Source organism: Podarcis filfolensis (genome assembly GCF_964270895.1).
Source record: "Podarcis filfolensis genome assembly, chromosome: 18".
NCBI lineage: Eukaryota > Metazoa > Chordata > Lepidosauria > Squamata > Lacertidae > Podarcis > Podarcis filfolensis.
Window position 1 is genome coordinate 3,852,186 of NC_139622.1, and position 22,716 is coordinate 3,874,901.

The 22,716-nt window shown below is 51.0% G+C and overlaps 1 protein-coding gene across 2 annotated transcripts; it reads right to left on the reverse strand.

Annotated features, from left to right (window-relative positions):
- Positions 1 to 2,426: 2,426 nt before the first annotated feature.
- ANKLE1 (ankyrin repeat and LEM domain containing 1) lies at positions 2,427 to 22,551 on the reverse strand (the record flags this gene model as incomplete). 2 transcript variants are annotated; one of them, XM_083594373.1, is made up of 9 exons in its annotated part: positions 2,427 to 3,238; positions 4,117 to 4,246; positions 5,902 to 6,073; positions 8,253 to 8,415; positions 9,240 to 11,987; positions 13,822 to 13,930; positions 19,075 to 19,180; positions 21,893 to 22,045; positions 22,439 to 22,551. In XM_083594373.1, the coding sequence occupies 9 exons, from the start codon at positions 22,549 to 22,551 to the stop codon at positions 3,066 to 3,068; spliced, it is 3,867 nt and encodes a 1,288-aa protein (XP_083450499.1). In that variant the 3' UTR covers positions 2,427 to 3,065. The 2 variants fall into 2 exon arrangements, with proteins under 2 accessions (XP_083450499.1, XP_083450500.1); XM_083594374.1 differs by having other exon boundaries at positions 5,902 to 6,071; positions 8,251 to 8,415; positions 21,893 to 22,067; positions 22,439 to 22,504.
- Positions 22,552 to 22,716: the final 165 nt, after the last annotated feature.

The window sequence follows — 22,716 nt, forward strand, 5'->3', positions numbered from 1 at the left end:
GGAGTCGTTTCTTGGATCTGGAGAAAAGAGTCGAGATGGTAGATGCTTGGAAGGAGAAGTCTCCGACACCGCTGTGGAACCTTCCTATCATTGAGGGCCACATTTCCTTCTGAGAAACTTTCTGGGGGCCAACGGCAGGTAGAACAAATAGGAAATTTGCTTTTGTGCAGTAGGGCTGGTTCCTACCCTCTTGTGTCTCCTTTCAGGCAGTTAAGAGACTGGTTCTGAGTTCAGGTTTCTCCCGTCGCCTGTCCCATCCTCGTAACGACCCACCAATGGAGGTTTGCTTGAGCCTTTCTGACATCTCCAGCCTTTACCACAAAGCAGACTTGTGCTGGTCCCGGGGGCTAGCCGAGAGGTGAGGTCCGAGTCCAGTCCGGGGTCGATGGTGCAATAGGAAGGCAGTCCATAGAAGTCGAAGCTGGGTGCAGGGTAGGGCGCCGGGTGAGGTTAGGAGCTCCGGCAGGGAAGCAGGTCAGGGATCAGGCTGGAACCGACAACCAACGATGTTGCTCCCGCAACTTGGGACTGGGGCTGGCCGGCTTTTATCTGCCCGGAGGCACAGGGCGGGCCCGATCCTCTATTGTGCTGTTCCCGTGGGTTACTCGAGAGGCGAGGTCCAAGTCCAGTCCGTGGTCAAAGGTGCAATGTGGAGCAGTCCGTAGTAGCTGAAACTAGGTGCAGGGCAGGGAGTCAGGTGAAGTCAGGAACAGGCTTGCAAGCAGGGAGCCAGGGCGGGTCAGGAGCTCAGGCAGGAAAGGAGGACAGGGTGAAGGCAGGAACTAGCAACCAACAATGTTGCTCCTGCAAGTTGGGACTGGGGCTGGCCAGCTTTTATCTGCCCTGGGGCACAGGGCAGGCCCAATCCTCTGGTGACTCGCCTCTCCTAGCCTGGAGGCGAGCACTCCTCCTGATGGAACTTAGTTCCCTCCGCCTCTCTGCCCTGAGCCTCTGCAGCTCAGGAGAGGCTGGAGGGTTACCTGACCCAGAGGCCACCTCAGCTTCCTCTGACGGGGCTGAGAGTGGAGCACCTGCAGGCAATGGGTCCTTCATCACCTCAGGAGCCAGAGCAGACTCAGCTGGTGCCTGCACCTGAGGATCCAGCCCAGGTGAGGACCCTTCGGGCTCATGCCCCAGCCCCGGCTCAGCTGGTTCTGGAGGCGGGGAATCCTGTGCAGGCAGGGGTTCCTCAGGTTCAGCATCCAAATCCGAATCCCAGGCCATCACAAGACTAGAAATTTGCCTCTTCCAAGTGAAAGAATGAGGAAACCATAGTTGGAAAGGGGACTCCTAAAGGTCAACTAGTCCACCCCGCCGCTGGAGGAAGGAAATCTAGGGCAGCCCCCGCAGATGGCTGTGCAGATTAGAGAAATCAAGGAAGAAAGAGCCCACCCGCACCTCAAGGTTATTCCTGAACTTTTAAAAAAATCACCGTATTTTTCGCTCCAAAAGACGCACCAACCCATAAGGCGCACCTAGTTTTGGGAGGAGGAAAACAAGAAAAAATTATAAATCCCAGAAGCCAGAACGGCAAGAGGGATCTGGCTTCTGGGATTCCGTATGGCTGTTCTGGCTTCTGGGATAACCGCACCAAGCCTCTTTAGGGCAGCGGGATGAAGGCTACACCTGCCCGAAGAGGCATGGCTAAGTTAGAAGCCAGGACAGGCGCATTGCTGAAGGGGCGCTGTGCAGTTCTCTCTCTCTCCTTCACAGGAGAGGCGCTGTGCAGAGAGGGAGAAGCCGCAGCGGCTGTCCTGCAAAGCTGGAGAAGGAACAGAAGGAGACCCTTCTGTTTCTCCTCTAGCTTCTGGGACAGGCGTGTCGCCGCGAAGCCGGAGGAGGAACAGAAGGGACTCCTTCTGTTCCTCCTCCGGCTTCGCAGGACAGATGCTGTACATAGAGGTAGAGCTGCGCAGCACCCCTTCAGCGAAGCGGGAGGAGGAACAGAAGGGGCTCCGTTCCTCCTCCCGCTTCGCTGAAGGGGCGCTGCGCAGCTCTACCTCTCTGCACAGCGCCATTCGCTCTATAAGACGCACTCACACCTCCCCTTACTTTTTAGGAGGAAAAAAGTGCGTCTTATGGAGCGAAAAATATGGTAATCATTTTAAAAAATTGTTATGAAGCCAGCTCCTTTTGGGACCAGGCGTTCCTGATGCTGTTTTGAGGTCTGCGTGCTCAGAGGTGATGGTTGGAGACGCTTCAGCAAAAGATGGACAGCTATAAACTGCAGGTCCTGCGTTAAAGCAGGGGTTTGTGTGTGCCACGGTGGAATGGATGTCCTCACAGTGGCCCGTTTCAGCTCTTAGGTTCTCCTCCTCCCTTCTGAAAAGAGCTGCGAGAGCAGAGGCCGGAAGCCACATCACCCACCAGGGGCAGGAGGAGTGGGGTGAGGGTGAGGGTGAGGAAAGAGGACAGGAGGTCATGCGTTTCTGCCCGATCCTAGAAAAACATTTAATTTTTCACCAACTCTACATGATCCAAAGGAAGAGGAGAACCAAATTAGAAAGCTACATATAAAAAAAGTACAAAAGCATAAATTACAACATTAAAAACAGTAAAAGCACACGTCCGACGGCTACATATATATGTGTTTCTGAGAAGGGCACAGGAGACTCTGTTTAAAGAGAGAGATGAACATTCAGTTCTGTCAATGTGCATCAAGAGCGAATTCAAGCTTGTCCAACACTGATCCTTCTCTCCTGTTGAGACATTGGGGAATCCAGTGGCAGGGAGTTCTGCATTCCCCATGAACTCCCAACTCCAAGCCGAGCCGGAGGGGGGTGGAGAGCCAACAAGGCAAGTCCTAGCCCAGGCATCCTCAACCTCGGCCCTCCAGATGTTCTGAGACTACAATTCCCATCACCCCTGACCACTGGTCCTGCTAGCTAGGGATCATGGGAGTTGTAGGCCAAAAACATCTGGAGGGCTGAGGTGGAGGAAGCCTGTCCTAGCCCAAGCCCTTGGGCATGATGTGACGACTGCCTTGACCAGGCCACGGGTATCATGTCGGGTCCAGGTGGTTGGGTGCTGGCCGTGCCAAGAGCGCCTCGTGAGCCAGGCAGCTGTCACTGGCCTGTGCGGATGTCCGCGGGGCGCAGCTGCCGCTCCCCCTCTGCCAGGAAGATCTGCATGGCTCTGTGAAGGAGGTGGGTGCCCAGGCAGCGCCTCCGCCTCATAGGCCAGCCCGCCACGATGCCGTAGTAATTCCCTTTCTTCTGATTGGTCAGCATCTTCAGCCCTGGAAGAAGACACAGGGGGAGCGTGAACTCCCTAGATCTCCCAGTGTCTTTCGATACCACTGACCACGGTATCCCCGCCCCCTCCCCGGAGCGGATGTCTGAATTAGGACGGGGGGGGCAGGGTTTCCAGGAAGTGCTGCTTGACCCTATGGAGCTATGAGCTATCCTCTCTCTCTTATTTATTTATTTGGTAATTAAACCGCCCTATACCCACAGGTCTCAGGGCGGCTCACAAGATGCAAAATCACAACATAAAATACAAAATGGATAATCAAAATAAAAACGATAAATAATAATAATAATAAAGTATTATTTATTATTATTATTATTATTATTATTTATTTATACCCCGCCTTCCCTGGGCAGAGCCGGGCTCAGGGCGGCTAACACCAGTAAAATAAACATAATCGGGCGGACAATTTAAAATGCAGGTTAAAATGCAATTTAAAATGCAGCCTCGTTTTAAAAGTAGCCCATACATCAAGACCATAAGGGGAGGGAAACATATGGGACAGACTGAGTCCAAACCAAAGGCCAGGTGGAACAGCTCTGACCTGCAGGCTCTGCGGAAAGATGTCAAGTCCCGCAGGGCCCTGGTCTCTTGGGACAGAGCGTTCCACCAAGTCGGGGCCAGTACTGAAAAGTCCCTGGCCCTAGTTGCGACCAATCTAACCACCTTGCGACTTGTGACCTCCAAAGTGTTGTTATAACAACAACACAATAATCCCCCCTTCCCTGACACATTTTAAAAGGGCACACCCCCAATGTGGGGATCAAACCCACGACCCTGAAATTAAGATGCTCACGCTCTACCGACTGAGCTATCCTGGGATGGAGCCTGCCCTTCAGCCTTAGCCCCCTCTGGCATGCGCCTTACCGATGGCATCCACCATGCAGGCTTCCCTGGTATAGGCTTCCACCGGAATGACGTTCTGGAAGCAATGCATGGAGATGACCCCCTGCCCGCTGGCCCAGATTTCCAGGATATGCTGGACTTTGGAGCAGCCCTGGAGGAAAGGAAGGGAGCGGGTTAGTGGCAGAAAACAAGTGTTTGCTTTCAGGTCTGTTTCAAGACAGGATGCCCACCTCTGCCAAAAGGGGCCTGACTCATCTAGATGCTTCTGAAAGACAACAGCCCATGCACACGGGTTCATAGGTGCCAAAGGGTCTTGGACCCCTTTGCTCCTCCCAAATGCGGGTGGGGGGTAAAATGGACTGGGCCTGAGCTGCCCCAGCCTCCTCTTCCACTTGAGAGTGCAGGTAAGGCACCCAACCGCCCATCCACCTGCCTAGGCCTGGCTCCCCTTGAGCCATAGAGAGGACTTGGGTGCCACTGCCTGGCAGGGAGAGGGTGCCTGGGCTGGGTCTGCTGTTGTCCTCCAGCTCCTGGCCTCAGCTTGGGCACCATCGCCTCCTGCGCCCAGGCCTCGGAAGCGGTTGTCAGACCGCAGGTGGGGTGGCGAGGCTCACCTTGGAACTAGCTAACATGGAACAGGTTGTTTATTTACCAGCATGATGCACAATTCAGCCAAACTTTTTGTGAGAGACATCACAAGTAGCAAATTGGGCAAGGCTGTATTGATAGAAGTGTGCCTGCATACGAAAGCTCACACGAATAACAAACATAGTTGGTCTCTAAGGTGCTACTATGGGACGCGGGTGGTGCTGTGGGTTAAATCACAGAGCCTAGGACTTGCCGATCAGGTCGGCGGTTCGAATCCCCACGACGGGGTGAGCTCCCGTTGCTCGGTCCCTGCTCCTGCCAACCTAGCAATTCAGAAGCACACCAAAAAGTGCAAGTAGATAAATAGGTACTGCTCCGGTGGGAAGGTAAACGGCGTTTCTGTGCGCTGCTCTGGTTCGCCAGAAGCGGCTTAGTCATGCTGGCCACATGACCCGGAAGCTGTATGCCGGCTCCCTTGGCCAATAAAGCGAAATGAACGCCGCAACCCCAGAGTCGGCCACAACTGGACCTAATGGTCAGGGGTCCCTTTACCTTTAAGGTGCTACTGGAAGGAATTTTTTTTTTTATTTCGACTATGGCAGACCAACACGGCTACCTACCCGTAATTAGAACTGTATTGATAGTTAGCGAAAACTATAAACATACTTCTGGGAATAGTGATACAGTGGTACCTCGGGTTAAGAACTTAATTAGTTCTGAAGGACTGTTCTTAACCTGAAGCACCACTTTAGCTAATAGGGCTTCCTGCTGCCGCCACGCCACCGGAGCACGATTTCTGTTCTCATCCTGAAGCAAAGCTCTTAACCTGAAGCACTATTTCTGGGTTAGCGGAGTCTGTAACCTGAAGCGTATGTAACCTGAGGTACCACTGTATTGTTATATTACTTATAAATGTTGTATTTTGCTACAAAAAAAGAAAAGACCGCAAATATCCAACTCTCCACTCAACAGCCAACTCATACAATACTCTCAGGGCAGACTGTATAACAGCAAGCAGGGAGCCCCTTACTGTCACTCCACTGGCGTTTTTTATCAGCTTAAAGAAGTCATTTAAGCTCAGTAGGACTTATTCCCAGATAAGCATACAAGCCAAGCGCTCGCTTGGCTCCAGCCTCCCTCCTTCCAGCATTTGCCTCAAAGCAGGGGAGGGCCAGAGAAGAGAGCGGGGCACCCCCCCGAGCTTTGCGCTGCCTGCACCTGTCTGCCTTGCTTCCTCTGGCTCTGCTGGTAGTGCGTCAAGGCTTCGTAGAGGTGGCAGTACGGCCGGGAGCGCTTCCCTTTGCCCACGTAGAAGATGGCGCTGATGAATGTCCGGAAACACTCGGCCCGGCTGATGTACTGGCTGCGGAAGGGCAGGTTCTGGGTCACTCTGTCGGGCACAAGCAGAAGGGCAGAGTTAACCGGCGGAACTCGCCACCACGGGAGACAGCGATGGGCCAACAACTGGCTGTCTACCAGCTCCACCTGGGACGCAGGCTGAGACCCTACCTGCTCGCGGACTGTCTTGCCAGTGGTGCATGCTCTAGTTATCTCCCGCTTGGACTACTGCCATGTGCTCTACCTGGGGCTACCTTTGAAGGTGCAATTAATCCAGAATGTGGCAGCTAGACTGGTGACTGGGGGCGGCCGCCAAGACCATATAACACCGGTCCTGAGAGATCTGCATTGGCTCCTGGTACGTTTCCGAGCATAATTCAAAGTGTTGGTGCTGACCTTGAAAGCCCTAAACGGCCTCGGTCCAGTATACCTGAAGGAGCGTCTCCACCCCTATCGTTCAGTCCGGAGACTGAGATCCAGCACCGAGGGTCTTCTGGCGGTTCCCTCATTGCGAGAAGTGAGGTTACAGGGAACCAGACAGAGGGCCTTCTTGGTGGTGGTGCCCGCCCTGTGGAACGCCCTCCCAGCAGATGTCAAGGAAATAAGCAGCTATCTTATTTTTAAAAGACATGTGAAGGCAGCCCTGTTTAGGGAAGTTTTAAAAATTTAATGCTGTATTGTTTTTAACACTCGATTGGGAGCTGCCCAGAGTGGCTGGGGAAACTCAGCCAGATGGGTGGGGTATAAATAATCAATTATTATTATTATATATAACCCAGAGGGCTTTAAGAGGCGACTGGACAAATTCATGGAGGAGCAGGGAGGCCGTCAACGGCTGCCAGCCATGATGGACAAGCTCTGCTTCCACGGTCGAAGGTGGCCAAGCTTCTGAGCACCAGCTCCTGGAAACGGCAGGAGGAATATGGCCCTTGCGATCATGCCCTGCCTGTCGCGTTCCCTTGGAGGCATCTGGCCGGCCACTGGGGGAACACGCAGGCTCTTATGTTCTTAGGGGGATATTAGGAGGCACAATATAGTCTCTGTGAGACACATGCACTCACAAAATGCAACCCCCTAGATCGGGGATCAGGAACCCTTTCCCTCAGCCCAAGCGCTGCTGCATTCCCTTCCAGAGGCGACGTGCAGGAACAGAGGCAAAAGCAGGTGGAGAAATGGATGAAAACGTTACTTCCATCCAGGTAACCTAGTGGCGTGATCAGAATTCCAAGGGTGCATCCGTGCCAGGCCAAAACACCGGGCAAAGCAGGGCTGGCAAGGATGTTCTGTGTGGCCTGGGGAGAATTTGGCCCTTGAGCTTTCCCACCCCTGGGTCACAGAATCGTAGAACCGCAGATTTAGAAGGGACCATGAGGGTCACCTCAGTCCAGCGTTTCCCAAACTTGGGTCCTCAGCTGTTTTCTGAGGATGAGACCAGGGCCCTTCAGGATTTAACCTCCTTCCGTCGGGCCTGTAAGACAGAGCTATTCCACCTGGCCTTTAATTTGAATTCAGCCTTTTATTTCCCTTCTCTTCCCTCCCCTTTTTATGAAGATTACCCGCTCTGAGACCCCACAGCTAATTCTCCCCTGGCCTCCTCGCTGGCCCAAGTAGGACCAACTCAGCCAGCTAGCCCTGGGGATTATCTAATTGATTTTTGATTTTTATTGTTATTCATGTATTTTATGCTGCTTTTATAATTAAGTGTTTTAAAGTGTTTTAAATTTGTTGTTAGCCGCCCTGAGCCCGGTTTTTGAACCGGGAAGGGCGGGGTATAAATAAAAAATTATTATTATTATTACAATTCCCATCATCGCTGACCACTGGTCCTGCTAGCTAGGGATGATGGGAGTTGTAGTCCGAAAACAGGTGGGGACCCAAGTTTGGGAAACTCCGATCTAGTCCAACCCCTGCAATGGTCGAACCCACAACCCTGAGATGAAGAGACTTGTGCTCTACCAGCTGACAAGCTCTTCTCCGTTTGAACTGGTGATCAGATGGGGCTCTGAGGCCGTGGAGCAGAGGCAAGGAGAGAGAGGCCGCAAGCCCTTTCCTCGCATGGCCAGAGAGGCCTGACAACACCCTGTGGGTTCTGTTCCGTAGAGAAGATTGCATGCTGTCAAACTATACCCTCAGTCTTTGCCCAAAACTCAGCTGAGTCTGAAAAGGTAGGAATTGCCTCCTTTCCCCCCAGGGGCAGCGGAGACGGCAGAGTCGGGGAAAAGCTTCCACACCTGGGATCCAGGAGCAGGTAGTTGAAGCTGGACTTGAGAAGACCCTCCCTCCACTTGCGGCTCTTGTCCGGCTGGTCAAACTGCCTGGACAAAGCCATCTCGTCCTCCTGGCCATCTGGGATCTGGTAAGTGTCCAGGGCAGAAGACAATTCCGGGCTGTAGCCTGGAGGCAAGTGAAGAACAGACAACACCACCCCCACCAAAACAGAGAAGTTTGTTAACACATGGTGGAGAGGCGCACACGACACGTAACAAGGAAAGAACGATGGAATATTATCTCAACATACGATCACAGCGGACTTTTGTTATATTGTGCACGAGCAGAATGGCGCTGAGCGATATACTGATATATTGTCCTAAACTGGTTTGAAGTCCACATCGTGATATCGGTTTCATAATTTTGGACCTGGCAATACATTGCAAATTGTGTGTGTGTGTGTGTTGTGTAAAAATCACAATGTGGGAAAAACAGTGAAGCCAGCCGGTGCCTCTACACAGCTTCGTTCTTATGTCAGACGTCGTGATATTATCAACATTTCGCGATGTTTAGCTGGTGATATATTGCGATGTTGAAAACCAGATATCGCCCAGCCCTAGATCAGAACAGGTGTAAGTGTGTGTGGTGGTGGGGATTCGTGTATTAATATTATTATTTTTAACAGGAGCTCTCAGCCCCTTAGCCTGCAAATTAGAATCAGCAAAGGAGATATGTAAACCACTCCCCACCCTCAACTTTAAAGGCATGTCAGTTAAAGGCAAAGAAGCACATGGGATGCCCTTTCTGGAGATGACCCTAGAGCATAGCTGTCAACTTTTCCCTTTTCTTGCGAGGAATCCTATTCGGAATAAGGGAATTTCCTTTTTAAAAAGGGAAAGGTTGAGAGCTATGCCCTGGAGGAGCTGAACCCGGCACCTTGTGCATGCAAAGCAAGGCCTCCATCAACGGCTTGAGGCCCCCCCCTACCCCCAGGCAAAGCAGCCACTCACCTGCAGAGCCCTTCCGGGCCTTGGTCTTCGGGTCGCTCATGAGCTTCTCAAGCAGCTGCAGGTAAATTTTCCTGGTGAGTCCCGTTACAGGACCTGGGTTGACACCGAAGTCTCGAAGCTGCTGGACTAGCGCTTCGTCTGAGAGGTGGCTCAGCTCAGAGGCGGCTGGCGGAGAGCTGCCCCCCACATCTGCCGGCCCGGCCGCTTGACTGGTGTATGCCCGCCAGTCGTAGATGACGGTGTCTTCGGAGCTGGTGGTGTTGGCCACGGAGTCGTCCGTGCAAGGGACGTGGCGCTCCACGAGGGCGTGCCCTTCATCCTCGTAAAGGTATTCCACGGGCTCGGTGGCGCTCAGGTTCACTGGACGGCCACCGGGCGACAGCTGGACATCTTGGGCAATGGGACTCATCCGTCCGGACGGGCAGGTGGACACTCTCGGTGCAGGCAGCCGGCTGAAGCTCACTCGCGAGCGATTGGCCTGCCTCTTGGTCCTACCACGCCTGGCACTTAGCCGCTCAGGTTCACCCCGAGGCAGCACAGCATCCAGGCTTTCTTGGGCACCATTCCCTGGTGGCAGCTTCTCCTCCTTCAAGGGAAGCTCTTCCTCTGAATCTGTCGCACGGTCGCTGCCACATTTGGTGTCAGAACGGTCACATCCTCTGCAAACATCTCTCCCAGAACTTCCTGGTGTATCCTGGCTGATGAGAGGGCGGCCCGAAGGGAGGGACCCTGAGCAGCTGCCTGGCTCACAGCTGCCGAGACCAGCCCCGATTAATACGGTGTCATCGAGTTCACCGTTCTTGCCTCCAGCCGCACCAGGCAGGCCGCCGTTCCTTGGGCCGGCGGATCGATCCTGCCTCTCGCCGGAGGCCGGAACCTGCCCTCCGGGGTTTCTCCTCCGCCTGGGACGCTGTGGCACCTCCAGGGTCTCGTCGAAGAGGGAGGAGGAAGAGCTGGCATTGTGCGCGGCCGAGGCCATCATGCGGCTTTTGGTTCGGGGCGTAACGTGCCGGGGGCTTTGGTGGGGCTGGAGCAGCGGTGAATGGCAGACCCTGGTCGCCAGCATCATTGACCTCAGCTTGGCCTCCAAGCCGGCAGGCTCTTCTTCTCTGGTGCTTGGAGGAGTTTGGTGAGGGACGGCCATTGTTTCAGCCGCATCCCAGACCATCCCGGGAGGGACAGGGCTCTCATTCCCTGGGGAAGACGTCTCTTCAGATGCCTTCTGTATGAGCACCGTGTCTGGAGTCCACAAGTGCCCCTCCACATCCTTGGTGCTCGTGGAGTGATATCCTCTCCTTTCCTCTGTACTCAACCTTTCCTGAGCTTCAGGCGACCCACTCCCTTTTAGTTTGCCTTGCTGTTCCCAGGTACCGACTCTCCCAACGATGGGAGAGGAAATTTCCGAAAGGTACTCGTTCTCTGCTCCAGAAATCCCTGGCTTCTGCATTTCCCTCAACGGCGGAGACTTCGTGCCTTGGTTCCCCCACTTCTGCAAAGGGCATTTTGCAAGAACCTGGGTCGTTTGGGAGAAACCTGGCTGCCCGCCGTTCTTGGGCCGTTCGTCCTTCCCAAAGCAGACCAGGTCCAAAGGTTGCCTCCCAGCGCATGTGTTGGAAGAAACTCCCTTACAACCAATTCTGTCACACAAATGTCTCAGGCGCTCAGACCTAGCAGGAGAATTCCTCTCGCTAAATGCCTCAACCGGCTCTCCGGAGCTGGTTACCAGTCTTCTGGAAGACAGGCCTAAGGACAATTCTGACATCCCAGTGTTGTGGGAGCTGCACGTGGAACAGGTGAAGCTGGCCTCCCTTCCCTCCTGGTTCTGAGCCTCGCTGCAGCGGAGTGCTTCTGTAGTGCTTGCGTAACATTCGCTGTCGCATGAGGCATATTGGCCGCTGCTTGAGTTTTCTCTAAATGATTCAGCTCGTTCGGCGCCTCCGTCTAGATTCCCACAGCCGCTCGGCAGTAACTCCGCATTGACCACGACGGTCTTTTCTAGGTCCGAGACGGCTGCAGCGTTCTCCCGGGTGAACAGGTAGGCGTGATCGGGCGAGGTGACGTCCAGCCCTTCGTGGCCGGTGGCTCTCACCACAAGGTCTGGGTCTAGGAAGCTGCCATAGTGGGAGAGGTTGAAGGTGGCGTTGGGATCCTGCATGCCGGCAACGGGATCTGCTTCACATTCGGACACAACTGCATGGGTGGGAGAGGGCCCAGGGATCTCCCGGGATCTGTTAGCGTTTTCAAGGCTCGCTCTCAGCTTACGGTCGATTAAAGTGGAGGGGGGAAATGCGCCGTCTGGAGGCAAAGGGGACCCCTTAGCTGTAGTGCTCTGGACGCAACGAGTTTGGGTTGTGCCAAGATCTGCTTTGAGGGGCTCGGGTCCTCCAATGTGAAAACCCCGTGTTGCCAAGGGACTGGGGGCTGGCTGCCCAAGCACGCCGCCCAAGCTGGATGAGGCTGCCGGCTGAGCACAGAGGTCTCCCTGATTGGAGAAAGTGCTGGAAGCCAAAGAACACTCCGTTAGGAATGAAGAGGCGATCCTGTCCTCAAAGGAACAAGTTTTATCTTGGCTCTTTGGAGGACGAGAAAGGAAGGTGGGTGGCTTCGCATGCTGAAGGGTTTCATCCAGAGGAGGCTGCAAGCTTCTGCCCGAGAGGATGGGGCAAGCGTCGTAAAGCCTCAAGGACCGCCCAGGGTTCAAGGTGTCTTCAGTCACAGTGCTGAGGAAGCTTTCATCTCTTCGGCAGCCTGTATAAAAAAGAGAGGGACAAACAAGGCTAGTATTATTTAATTTGAGCCTCTGAAATTAGGGAAACAGGAGTTGCTGGCATTCTGCCACACAGCTCAATCATTTTTGAAAATTGCAGAAAAGAACTGTAAAAGGTAAAGGACCCCTGGGCAGTCAAGTCCAGTCAAAGGCGACTATGGGGTTGCAGTGCTCATCTCACTTCCAGGCCGGCGTTTGTCTACAGACAGCTTTCCTGGTCATGTGGCCAGCAGGACTAAACCGCTTCTGACGCAACGGGACACCGTGATGGAAGCCAGAGCACACGGAAATGCCGTTTACCTTCCCGCTGCAGCGGTACCTACTTATCTACTTGTGCTGGTGTGCTTTTGAACTGCTAGGTTGGCAGGAGCAGGGACAGAGCAATGGGAGCTTACCCTGTTGTGGGGATTCGAACTGCAGACCTTCCGATCAGCAAGCCCAAGAGGCTCAGTGGTTTAGACCACAGTGTCACCCGCGTCCCTCCATTTTTTTAAATATTAGGTTGGAAGGGGCTCGCAAGGATCATCAGTCCCAACTCCCTGCAATGTAGGCATTACAGCTAAAGAATCCCTGACCGATAAGCATCCAATCTCTGTTTTGAAACCTACAGCAAAGGAAAGTCCACCGCTTCCCAAGAGAGTCTGTTCCATTGTCAGACAACTCTTAGGGGCAGACCTTCCTAATGTTTAGTCGGAATCTCTTTTCTTATTTGATGCAAGTGTCAAAAACTACAAGACGTAAAATATTCGCTCCGTAGATCAAAGATAAAGTGTATAAATAAGCAGAATGCAGAATGTTACAGGCTGGGGGGTGGGTTTAAACTATTCAGATTGGTAATAATTGGAAGGGCAGGTGGGGTGGGGTCACCTTCTTGAAACCGGCGTCGCTGCAGATTGTCTGAATGGTAGTGAACGAGGCTGGGGTTGTGAGGCCACAGCAGCAGGAGTGCCAGCGATAAGACACTGGATGCCTGGGATATTTATTGGCCGATACAAACAAGTTATTAACAACAGAGTTGTTGGTCAACTTCCTCTCCTCTGTTCAAAGATCTCGTAAGAGGATGCTCTCGTTTTTATCTTAAAGGGTACAGGTAAAGGTAAAGGGACCCCTGACCATTAGGTTCAGTTGTGGCCGACTCTGGGATTGCGGCGCTCATCTCGCTTTATTGGCCGAGGGAGCCAGCGTACAGCTTCCAGGTCATGTGGCCAGCATGACTAAGCCACTTCTGGCAAATCAGAGCAGCGCATGGAAACGCCGTTTACCTTCCCACCAGAGTGGTACCAATTTATCTACTTGCACTTTGTCGTGCTTTCGAACTGCTAGGTTGGCAGGAGCAGGGACCGAGCAACGGGAACTGCTAGGTTGGCAGGAGCAGGGACCGAGCAACAGGAGCTCACCCCGTCGCGGGGATTCGAACTGCCAAGCTTCCGATTGGCAAGCCCTAGGCTCTGTGGTTTAACCCACAGCGCCACCCACGCTTTCATCTTAAAAACTACTAAATCAGGCTTCCTCAAACTCGGCCCTCCAGATGTTTTTGGCCTACAACTCCCATGATCCCTGGCTAGCAGGACCAGTTGGTCAGGGATGATGGGAATTGTAGTCTCAAAACATCTGGAGGGCCGAGTTTAAGGAAACCTGTACGAAATATTTTAAACAGGTTCATGTTTTCTCATGCTCACACTTCCGAATTTTTTTGCTAAGCTCTGTTTTGGTATAGCAAGCAAACGAGAACGTAAAGTTTGAAATCGGGGGATAGGATGCGAAGATAACATTGCATGAGGGGGGCGGGGAGCTTGATTGCTTCTCCCTACTTACTCATCCAGAGGTGCTGCTCCTTTCCAGCCTTACCCAGGAACCCTTGCAAGATACGGAGGCACATCTCGTTCCCTTCTTCCAAAGCCAGGTCGATGGCAGTGTTCCCGTCCTGGGAGAAAGAAGAGGCTAGAGGACCAAGGAGCTGGGCCTCTCCCCCACTCCCTGAGCTAGTCTGGCTTGCTGGTTCTCTCCAACCAAGTTCCCTTCCCTGCCCCTCCTTATTCCAATTAACATGGGACAGGTAACCAAGAAAGAATTTCGCAGCTTCGGACTTCCGGGTTAGCGCCATCGGCGAATGGCGGAGTTCCTCCGACCGGAGGAACGGGCTCCGTGGAAATTGGGTCTTCCCGCCGCGGCGAAGGTGGGGACCCGCTAGAAATCCCAGGCGGAGGAGCCTGGGAACGTGGGGTTCGGCAGAGCACCAAGAGCGCCTCCCCTACTCGTGGGGAAACCCCTTTTTGGGGCTCAGGAGCGAAGTGGGGTGAGCAGCGCGGTGCTGCGAACCGACTGCTACTTTCACGGAGGGAAGCCGCACAGCCATCGCCGGAGAGCGCTGACTTTTTCCTGTTGACAATTGGACTCTAAACAAGTACCCGTGAGTAAAAACGGAAAATTGGATCAAGAAATTCTTGAATTAGGCACCGAAGCGGGAAGGTTTAAACAGGAAGTCTGCCTTCCGCTTTTTGTAAATAGACTGAAGCAAAAACCTTGCAATCTAATAGCCTGGAAAGATTGAAATTTCCTGCATCTACAACCAATAAAACCCCCTTGGAAGCAGGAGAAAAGGGGGGAGGGGAATTTGACTGTCTAAGCCTGCAGGAGAGAGAGATTAAAGGAAAATAAGTTTCCATCGTCTCAAACCTGGGAACGGGGTGTCAGGACAGAAATTGTTGGAGACGTCCATTGATTGAAAGTGGAACATTTTGACAGATAGTTAAAAAAGAGCAACAAATTAATTTCAACGCTGCTTTCTGCATTTTAAAGAAACAAAGTATTTGAAAATCGAAAGTAACTTTCTTTTGTTGGATACGTTTCAAAGATGGATACAAATAGAAATTGTGTCCCCTAGAGGGAGCTTGTCAATTTGTTGTTGCAGTTTACTTGGAGACTTTACAGCTGCGAGATTGAGATCGTGGGACCAGTCGTTTGACCTTGAATAGAAATGTGTTGGGAGGAAGTTTTGGCGTCTGCCCTTAGCAAGACAAATGCTTTGCTGGAGCAGTTGCATGAGAAGATGAATTTGATGAATGAGAAGTTGGACTTGATGACTGCCGTAGCCAGTGGATATGAATTAACAGGAAACAAGGATAAAGAAATTATACAGCGACCAACTCAGGAAACTGGTTCGACTGGGCAAGTGCAAGTGCTAGGGCAGATGAAGATGGAAGAGGTTGCGATTGCACCCCAAGCAATACAAATGGAGAGACCCGAAGCCCTGCAGGAGCAAAAGCCGCTGTATTGGAAGATTGAACTTGGAGTGTGTCAGGAAGTGCCTGGAGTTAAGGAAGCTCTTAACTATGGTGGGACTATGAAACATGTTGATAATTATTTTTTGGATAACTACTTTTTGGATTATAACGATGATGACGGGGAGTGGGACTGTGGGGAATGGGTTAGCTTGATGAAGGAAAATGGAGATTATTACCGGTTGGAATTCCCCGGAGACCTACTCCTCAAGGAGAAAGGGAAGAAATTAAGAAAGAAACCAACAAAAGACAAGGAAGAGTGTAAGCACAAACAAGAAGAAGAAAATCTGCAGAAGGGGCATAGAAGAGACTTAAGGGCCTCGGACATAAGATCACCAGATTGATGGACTGGATGGAATGGACAGAAAGGACTGACATAACCCGAGACCAGGAAGAAGGGACGTTGGATAAAAACTAGGGGGGGGGGGGGAGAGTCTATAAAAAGAAAAATTTCTTTCTATTTTTGGAATTAGTGTAATACTAATGAAATATTAGGAAAAATGCTGGAAAGGAACTAATTGGCTTTAGTAGAAAGGATTTAAGGAGTTATGCATAAATATGGTTTAAATTTTGAACTTTAAGGTTTTTAAGGTAAGATAAGGTTAAATAAATTAAGGTGAATTGAATAACAGAATATGGTAAAAGATGGAAAGGATTTGTTGAGTTAATTAATAAGACAGACTGTTAAGACAAATTATTTAAACAAAAATTGAGAAATATGGGAAGAATTTGCTGAAACAACGAATTAAGTTAGAATACAAAAAGGGAGGTGTGAGGAGGTCCAAGAAACAAGCAAATGAAAAGATGTAATATGGGATTTGTATTTTCCCTTTTTTTGTTTTTTCTTTTCGTTTTTCTGTTGTATTTTTCTGTTTTTATATATATATATTTATGTACCTTTGAAACTCTGAATAAATATCATTAAAAAAAAATAAATTCGCAGCTTCAACTTGTCAACTGCCAGTGCTTCGGTTGTCCCCGGAATGGTTTCTCGTGACGTCAGTGGGTCTACTCTAACTATCTTTGCAATAATAACAATAATAAATTTTATTTATACGCCACCCTCCCTGGCCAGAGCTGGGCTCAGGGCGGCTAACATCAATAAAATTTCAGTAAAAACATAATAAGAAAAAAAGAAGAAGAAGAAAGAATTTAAAATAAGGTTAAAATGCAGCCTCATTTTAAAAGTCAAAACCATAAGGAGAGGGAAACATAAGGGTCAGACCGAGTCCAAACCAAAGGCCAGGCGAAACAGCTCTGTCTTGCAGGCCCTGCGGAAAGATGTCAAGTCCCGCAGGGCCCTAGTCTCTTGGGACAGAGAGTTCCACCAAGTCGGGGCCAGCACTGAAAAGGCCCTGGCCCTAGTTGAGACCAATCTAACCCCCTTGCGACCTGGGACCTCCAAGGTGTTGTCATTTGTGGAGCTTAAGGTCCTCCGCAGGGCAAGCCAGGAGAGGCGGTCCTGTAGGTACGAGGGTCCTAGGCTATGACTAGAAGAACTTAAAAAGAGCACGGCTGCTGGATCGGGTCAAAGGGGGCCCAGAGAGCATCCCGTTTACCACAGAGCCCAACCAGAAACCAGTAAGCAGTGTCTGAGCTCAACAGCAACTCTCCTTTCCTGCAGTTCCAGGAACTGGTATTCAGAAGCTTGGCTTCCTCCGAACAAGGACTGGAATCCCGCAAACACTCGCTTGGGAGCAAGCCTGCTTGAACCTGATGTGATTTTACTTCGGAGCAGGGCGGATAAAAATCAATGATTTAAAAAAATAAAATAAAAAAATGGATTTTTAAAAACTTTAAATTGGATTTTTAAAATAAAATGCTTTTGGAAGAAAAATCTTTCTAAAGATAGTTTTCATTTAAGTTACATTATCGTCCAAAAGCTATTAATCAGGAAATAAGGATTTGTTTTAAGTTTTTCATGTGTGCTAAAGCTCAGTCTAAGTTTTTTTTTAATTGTTTAACCACATCAGTTACAAACATGGATACACATGCTATAATGCTATTGTTTTAGTTAAATAGTTTAAACTGTTATTAAGGAAATGATTATTTTTCTCCTTCCAATAAAGTACAGCAGAAAAGTTCTCAAAATATAAACAGTTAACTTATAAAACCTCACAATAATTTCATAATTAGCTGTCTATGTATTTCTAATAGTGTAACCCAATCAGTAATTTTTGATTTAACTGTAAAAACTACAGTCGTAGCTTGGAAGTCAAATGGAATCCATTCCGGAAGTCTGTTCGACTTCCAAAATGTTCGGAAACCCAAAGCACGGTGTCAGAGCTGCCCAAGGTCCCAGCTCACAAAGGACCAACGCTGCTTTGTTGTTAAATACAAAAGTCTTTATTGAAGTTCAGTTTCGCTTCCAGAGCCGCAGCGCGCAGCCCCACGTCTCAACTGTCAGACCGCTGATGACCCTTCTGAATCTCCTCCCCCTGTACACCAGTTTAAGACCCTCGCCTTGCTCCACCTTTTCCGCTGCTCCTTCCTCCTCTGGGTCCGCCTGCCCGCCGGGGTCTCGCCCTTCCTAGCCTCTTCTGACGCTGATTCCCCTGAGCCTTCTCCCTCCCTCCGGCGGGCTTTAGGAGCTGGTTCCCCATCCGGGTCTCCTGCTGTCCCCCGCGCCTGTACATTTGAACTTGGCGCGCGCGCCCAGCCCGCAGTTTTCCTCCTAACCGTTTCACTGCTGCTGTCACTGCTTCCCCCTTCGGGGGGGCTAGCTGCAACTGACCTCCCCTCCGTTCCCCCACTCTCCGATGGAGGCGTGGTCAGCCCTGACTTACTCTCCCTCCCCTCCGGAGGAGACGCTGGCCCTGACACATGTGACTCTTCCCCCCCACTACGCTCTGGTGGGGAAACTGGTCCCGATCCTCCACTGCTGCTTTGGGGTTCCCCTCTGGCTCCTTGTTTCTGGTGCGTCCCCCCTGGGACCCCCCTTGCCCTGACCATCGGCGCCCCCTTCTGGGAATCTTCTGATTCGCTGGAGAAGCTCATGGAATCTCTCGGGCCACTGTCATACTCCCCTACGCTGCCCTCGGATTCTTCCCCTTCGCTCTCCCAATCCTCTCTCCCCAGTGCTCCTGCTCCTGATTCCCTGACACACGGCTTCTGATTGGCTGCAGGAAGCTCCTGCAGCCAATCGGAAGCTGCAGAAGCCCCATCGGACGTTTGGCTTCCAAAAATAGTTTGCAAACTGGAACACTCAATTCTGGATATGCGGCATTTGGGAGTCAAAATGTTCGAGAATTAAGCTGTTCGAAAACAAAGGTATGACTGCACAGTCATACCTCGGGTTACAGCCGCTTTAGGTTGTGTTTTTTCGGGTTGCTGCCAAAACCCGTAAGTATCAGAATGGGTTATGCGCAGAAGTGCCGAATCACAACCCGTGTGCGCGGAGATGCAGGTTGCGAACGCTGCGGGTTGCGAACGTGCATCCTGCACGGATCATGTTCATAACCCGAGCATCCACTGTACTCTGAAAATGTATTACAACCTTCATCTGGTTGTAAATGTGAAGATTATACCAGCAAGAATGAGTCTTTCTGTAAAAGAAAATACGATTTAAATCAAGTCTTACTGACTAGTGATTTAAATCAGTTTGATTTAAATCAAATCCACCCTGCTTCCGAGTCAGCAGGCAAAGGAACGTGCCAGGTTTGCATGAGGCAGGCTTTCGTGTCAGAGGCTGGTCCCAAAAGAGGTGTGGTTTAAGGGCAGCAGGAAGGAAAGTGTCCCTGCAACCCTCTCCCCCCCCCCCCACAATGGCAAGAACTCTCTGGCCTACCTGGTCTTCCAGGTGGGGGTCTCCTCCTTCCATCAGCAAGAGCTTTAGGCACGTGTAGCACCCCCAGGCGGCTGCCACATGCAAGGGTGTGAGACCGTCCACGGACCTGAATCACAAGCAAAACCTGGGCTTGCACCTTGCGCAATGTTAGGTGCCCAAGGCCTGAAGGGCGTCAAGAGCCCCGATTTATTGCAACAGCCTGTTGTCACGAACAACGGGCAGCCAAGCACCCAGCTTTGCACTGGCAGCAGCTCTCCTTCCCAGCCCCCCCCCCCGCCGAGACTCCAGAGATTCATGCAAGGTGTGCATGCTCTGTCACTGAACTACGCTCTTTCCCTTTAAAGTAAAGCAGGTCTCTGGATCTGCATGGTTCTTGACGTTAAAATTTTGTTATCTTGAGGTCAGACCTAAACGGCCTCGGTCCAGTATACCTGAAGGAGCGTCTCCGCCCCCATCGTTCTGCCCGGACACTGAGGTCCAGCACTGAGGGCCTTCCGGCGGTTCCCTCGCTGCGAGAAGCCAAGTTACAGGGAACCAGGCAGAGGGCCTTCTCGGTGGTGGCACCCGCCCTGTGGAACGCCCTCCCACCAGATGTCAGAGAGAACTACCATCTGAAGGCAGCCCTGTTTAGGGAAGCTTTTAATGTTTGATGCATTACTTTATTTTAATATTGTGTTGGAAGCCGCCCAGAGTGGCTGGGGAAACCCAGCCAGATGGGCGGGATATAAATAATAAATTATTATTGTTATTGTTATTATTATTATAGACCACTGGATGTGCTGGTCAAATCTGTGTCTAGGGCAGATGTTTACCAGCTCCATCTGGTACACTGGCTAAGACCCGCCCTGCCTGCGCATTGTCTTGCCAGAGTGGTGCATGCTCTGGTTATCTCCTGCTTGGACTACTGCCATACACTCTGCGTGGGGCTACCGTTGAAGGTGACCCGGAAACTGCAACTAATCCAGAATGCAGCAGCCAGACTGGTGACTGGGAGTGGCCGCCGGGACCACATAACACCGGTCCTAAAGGATCTTCATTAGCTCCCAGTATGTTTCTGAGCACCATTCAAAGGGTCAGTGTTGACTTTTAACGCCCTAAACGGCCTTGGCCCAGTATAGTGGTGCCCCGCAAGACGAATGCCTCGCAAGATGGAAAACTCGCTAGACGAAAGGGTTTTCCGTTTTTTGAGCTGCTTCGCAAGACGAATTTCCCTATGGGCTTGCTTCGCAAGACGAAAACGTCTTGCAAGTTTGTTTCCTTTTTCTTAACACCGTTAATACAGTTGCGACTTGACTTCGAGGAGCAACTCATCGAACGCAGTGTACATAGTAGCCTTTTTTGAGGTTTTTAAAGACTTTGGTGATTTTTGAAGCTTTTCCAAAACTTCTTTTGCAGCCATTTGGTAAGTTAAGTTTTTAAAACTTTTTTTGGGGGGGGTTGGATTTTGGGTTGGGCTGTTTGGAATTCAAGGACTTGGTGTTGGGGAGGGGTTTGCAAGAATCTGGAAGCTTGTGTGTTTTTTTCTGCATTTTTATGATTTTCTGTAACCATTGGGGCACTCTGCTGTTTTTAAATAAAAATTCCGGATTTGAATTTCTGTGTGCTGGGTGGGTGGGGGAACAGTTGGGGAGGGGTTTGCAAGAATCTGGAAGCTTGTGGTTTTTTTCTGCATTTTTATGATTTTCTGTGACCATTGGGCCACTCTGCTGTTTTTTAAAAAAAATTCTGGATTTGAATTTCTGTGTGCTAGGTGGCTGGGGGAACAGTTGGGGAGGGGTTTGCAAGAAACTGGAAGCTTGTGTGTTTTTTTTCTGCATTTTTAGGATTTTCTGTGACCATTGGGCCACTCTACTGTTTTTTAAAAAAAATTCTGGGTTTGAATTTTGAAATGCTCTTTACAGTATGTGTGACTTTAAAGAGCACTTAATAAACTCTTGTTGTACCAAATTTGGCTTTGTTTGGACTTTTTTTGACCATAGGAATGCATTAATTGATTTTCAATGCATTCCTATGGGATTTCGTGCTTCGCAAGACGAAAAATTCGCTAGACGAAAAAATTTGCAGAACGAATTAATTTCGTCTTGCGAGGCACCACTGTATACCTGAAGGAGCGTCTCCACCCCCATCGCTTAGCCCAGACACGGAGGTCGAGCTCCGAGGGTCTTCTGACACTTTCCTCCCTGTGAGAAGTGAGGTTATAGGGAACCAGGTGATGGCGCCTGCCCTCTGAAATGCCCTCCCATCAGATGTCAAAGAAAAAAGTAACTATATAATCTTTAGAAGACATCTGAAGGCAGCCATGTATAGGGATTTTTTTTTGGTAATGTTTAAAGTTTTATCTTATTATATACAGTCATACCTCGGGTTACAGATGCTTCACGTTGCGTATTTTCGGAATACGGGTGCGCCAGAAGTACCGGAATGGGTTACTTCCGGGTTTCTGTGCTCACGCATGCGTAGAAGCGCTAAATTGTGCTTTGCGCATGCGCAGAAGCGCCGAATCGCAACCCGCGTGTGCGCAGATGTGGCGCTGCGGGTTGCGAACGCGCCTCCCGCACGGATCACGTTCGCAACCTGAGCGTTCACTGTATGTTGGAAGCCGCCCAGAATTCCTGGGGCAACCCAGTTAGATGGGTGGGGTATAAACAGTAAATTTATTTATTATTATTATTAAATAGGATGTCCCTATTTTCACCGGAGAAATGCTACAGGGTATGCAAATAATCTGATGCCAAATACATTCGCTCACACTAGATGGTCGCTGGTGGGTTCAGAGCTCATTTCCCCATGGATGTAGCAGAAGGACCCTGCAAAATACCTGATATTGGGGTCTCCGCCATACCGGAGGATGAGGGCAAGGCACCGGATCCCACTCTCCTGCTCCATGCCGGCGGCAAGGTGGATGCCGGCAATCCCCTCGGGCAGAACCAAGTTAGGGTCCGCTCCCTGCTGGAGAAGGGCTTCGACCATCCTGGGAAGCAAGAAAACAGCAACTGAGAGATAAAATTCCAGGAATTAAGATCTGCAAGCCAAGAAGCCCCCAAAACCCGTTGGAGAGATTTACTTTTTGTAATAATCAGTGCTTTTTTCTAGGGGTTCTCCAGGGTTCTGGCACCGTTTTTCCCTAGAAGAAAAGCACTGATTAAAAGTGTGTCACTCACTGTAACTTCATGGAAAGTACCGGCACCTTTTTTCTAGAGGAAAAGCACTGGTGGTATTATTATTATTATAATTTCAGGGGTAGTTTTTGTTTACATAATAAAGCTTTTGCAAAGCCAGAAAGGAACAAACGAATAAAAGAGGGAGAAGCCGCTAGAGAAATTCACGTGTACACGTGAACAGGTGCATTCACACGTGCGCTTACTCGCACTCTCCGCCCGACAGAGCCTCGCGCAGCCGGACCGAGAGCGGCAGGGCGCCTGGTTCCATTCCGCCACTAGAGGGCGGCCGAGGGGCCGAGGAGGCGCATCTGCGCATGCTCACTCCGCCCGCACATGCGCAGATTTCCCACAGGAGGCCGCGGCTGCTTCCATCCCCGCGCGGCCGGCGGCGGAATCTCGGCCCGGCGGGGTCGCCTCGAGACGCGGCCGAAGAGCCGCCTCCGCAGCCCCGACCGAGGGCCGCGCGCCCGCCGCGGCTCCC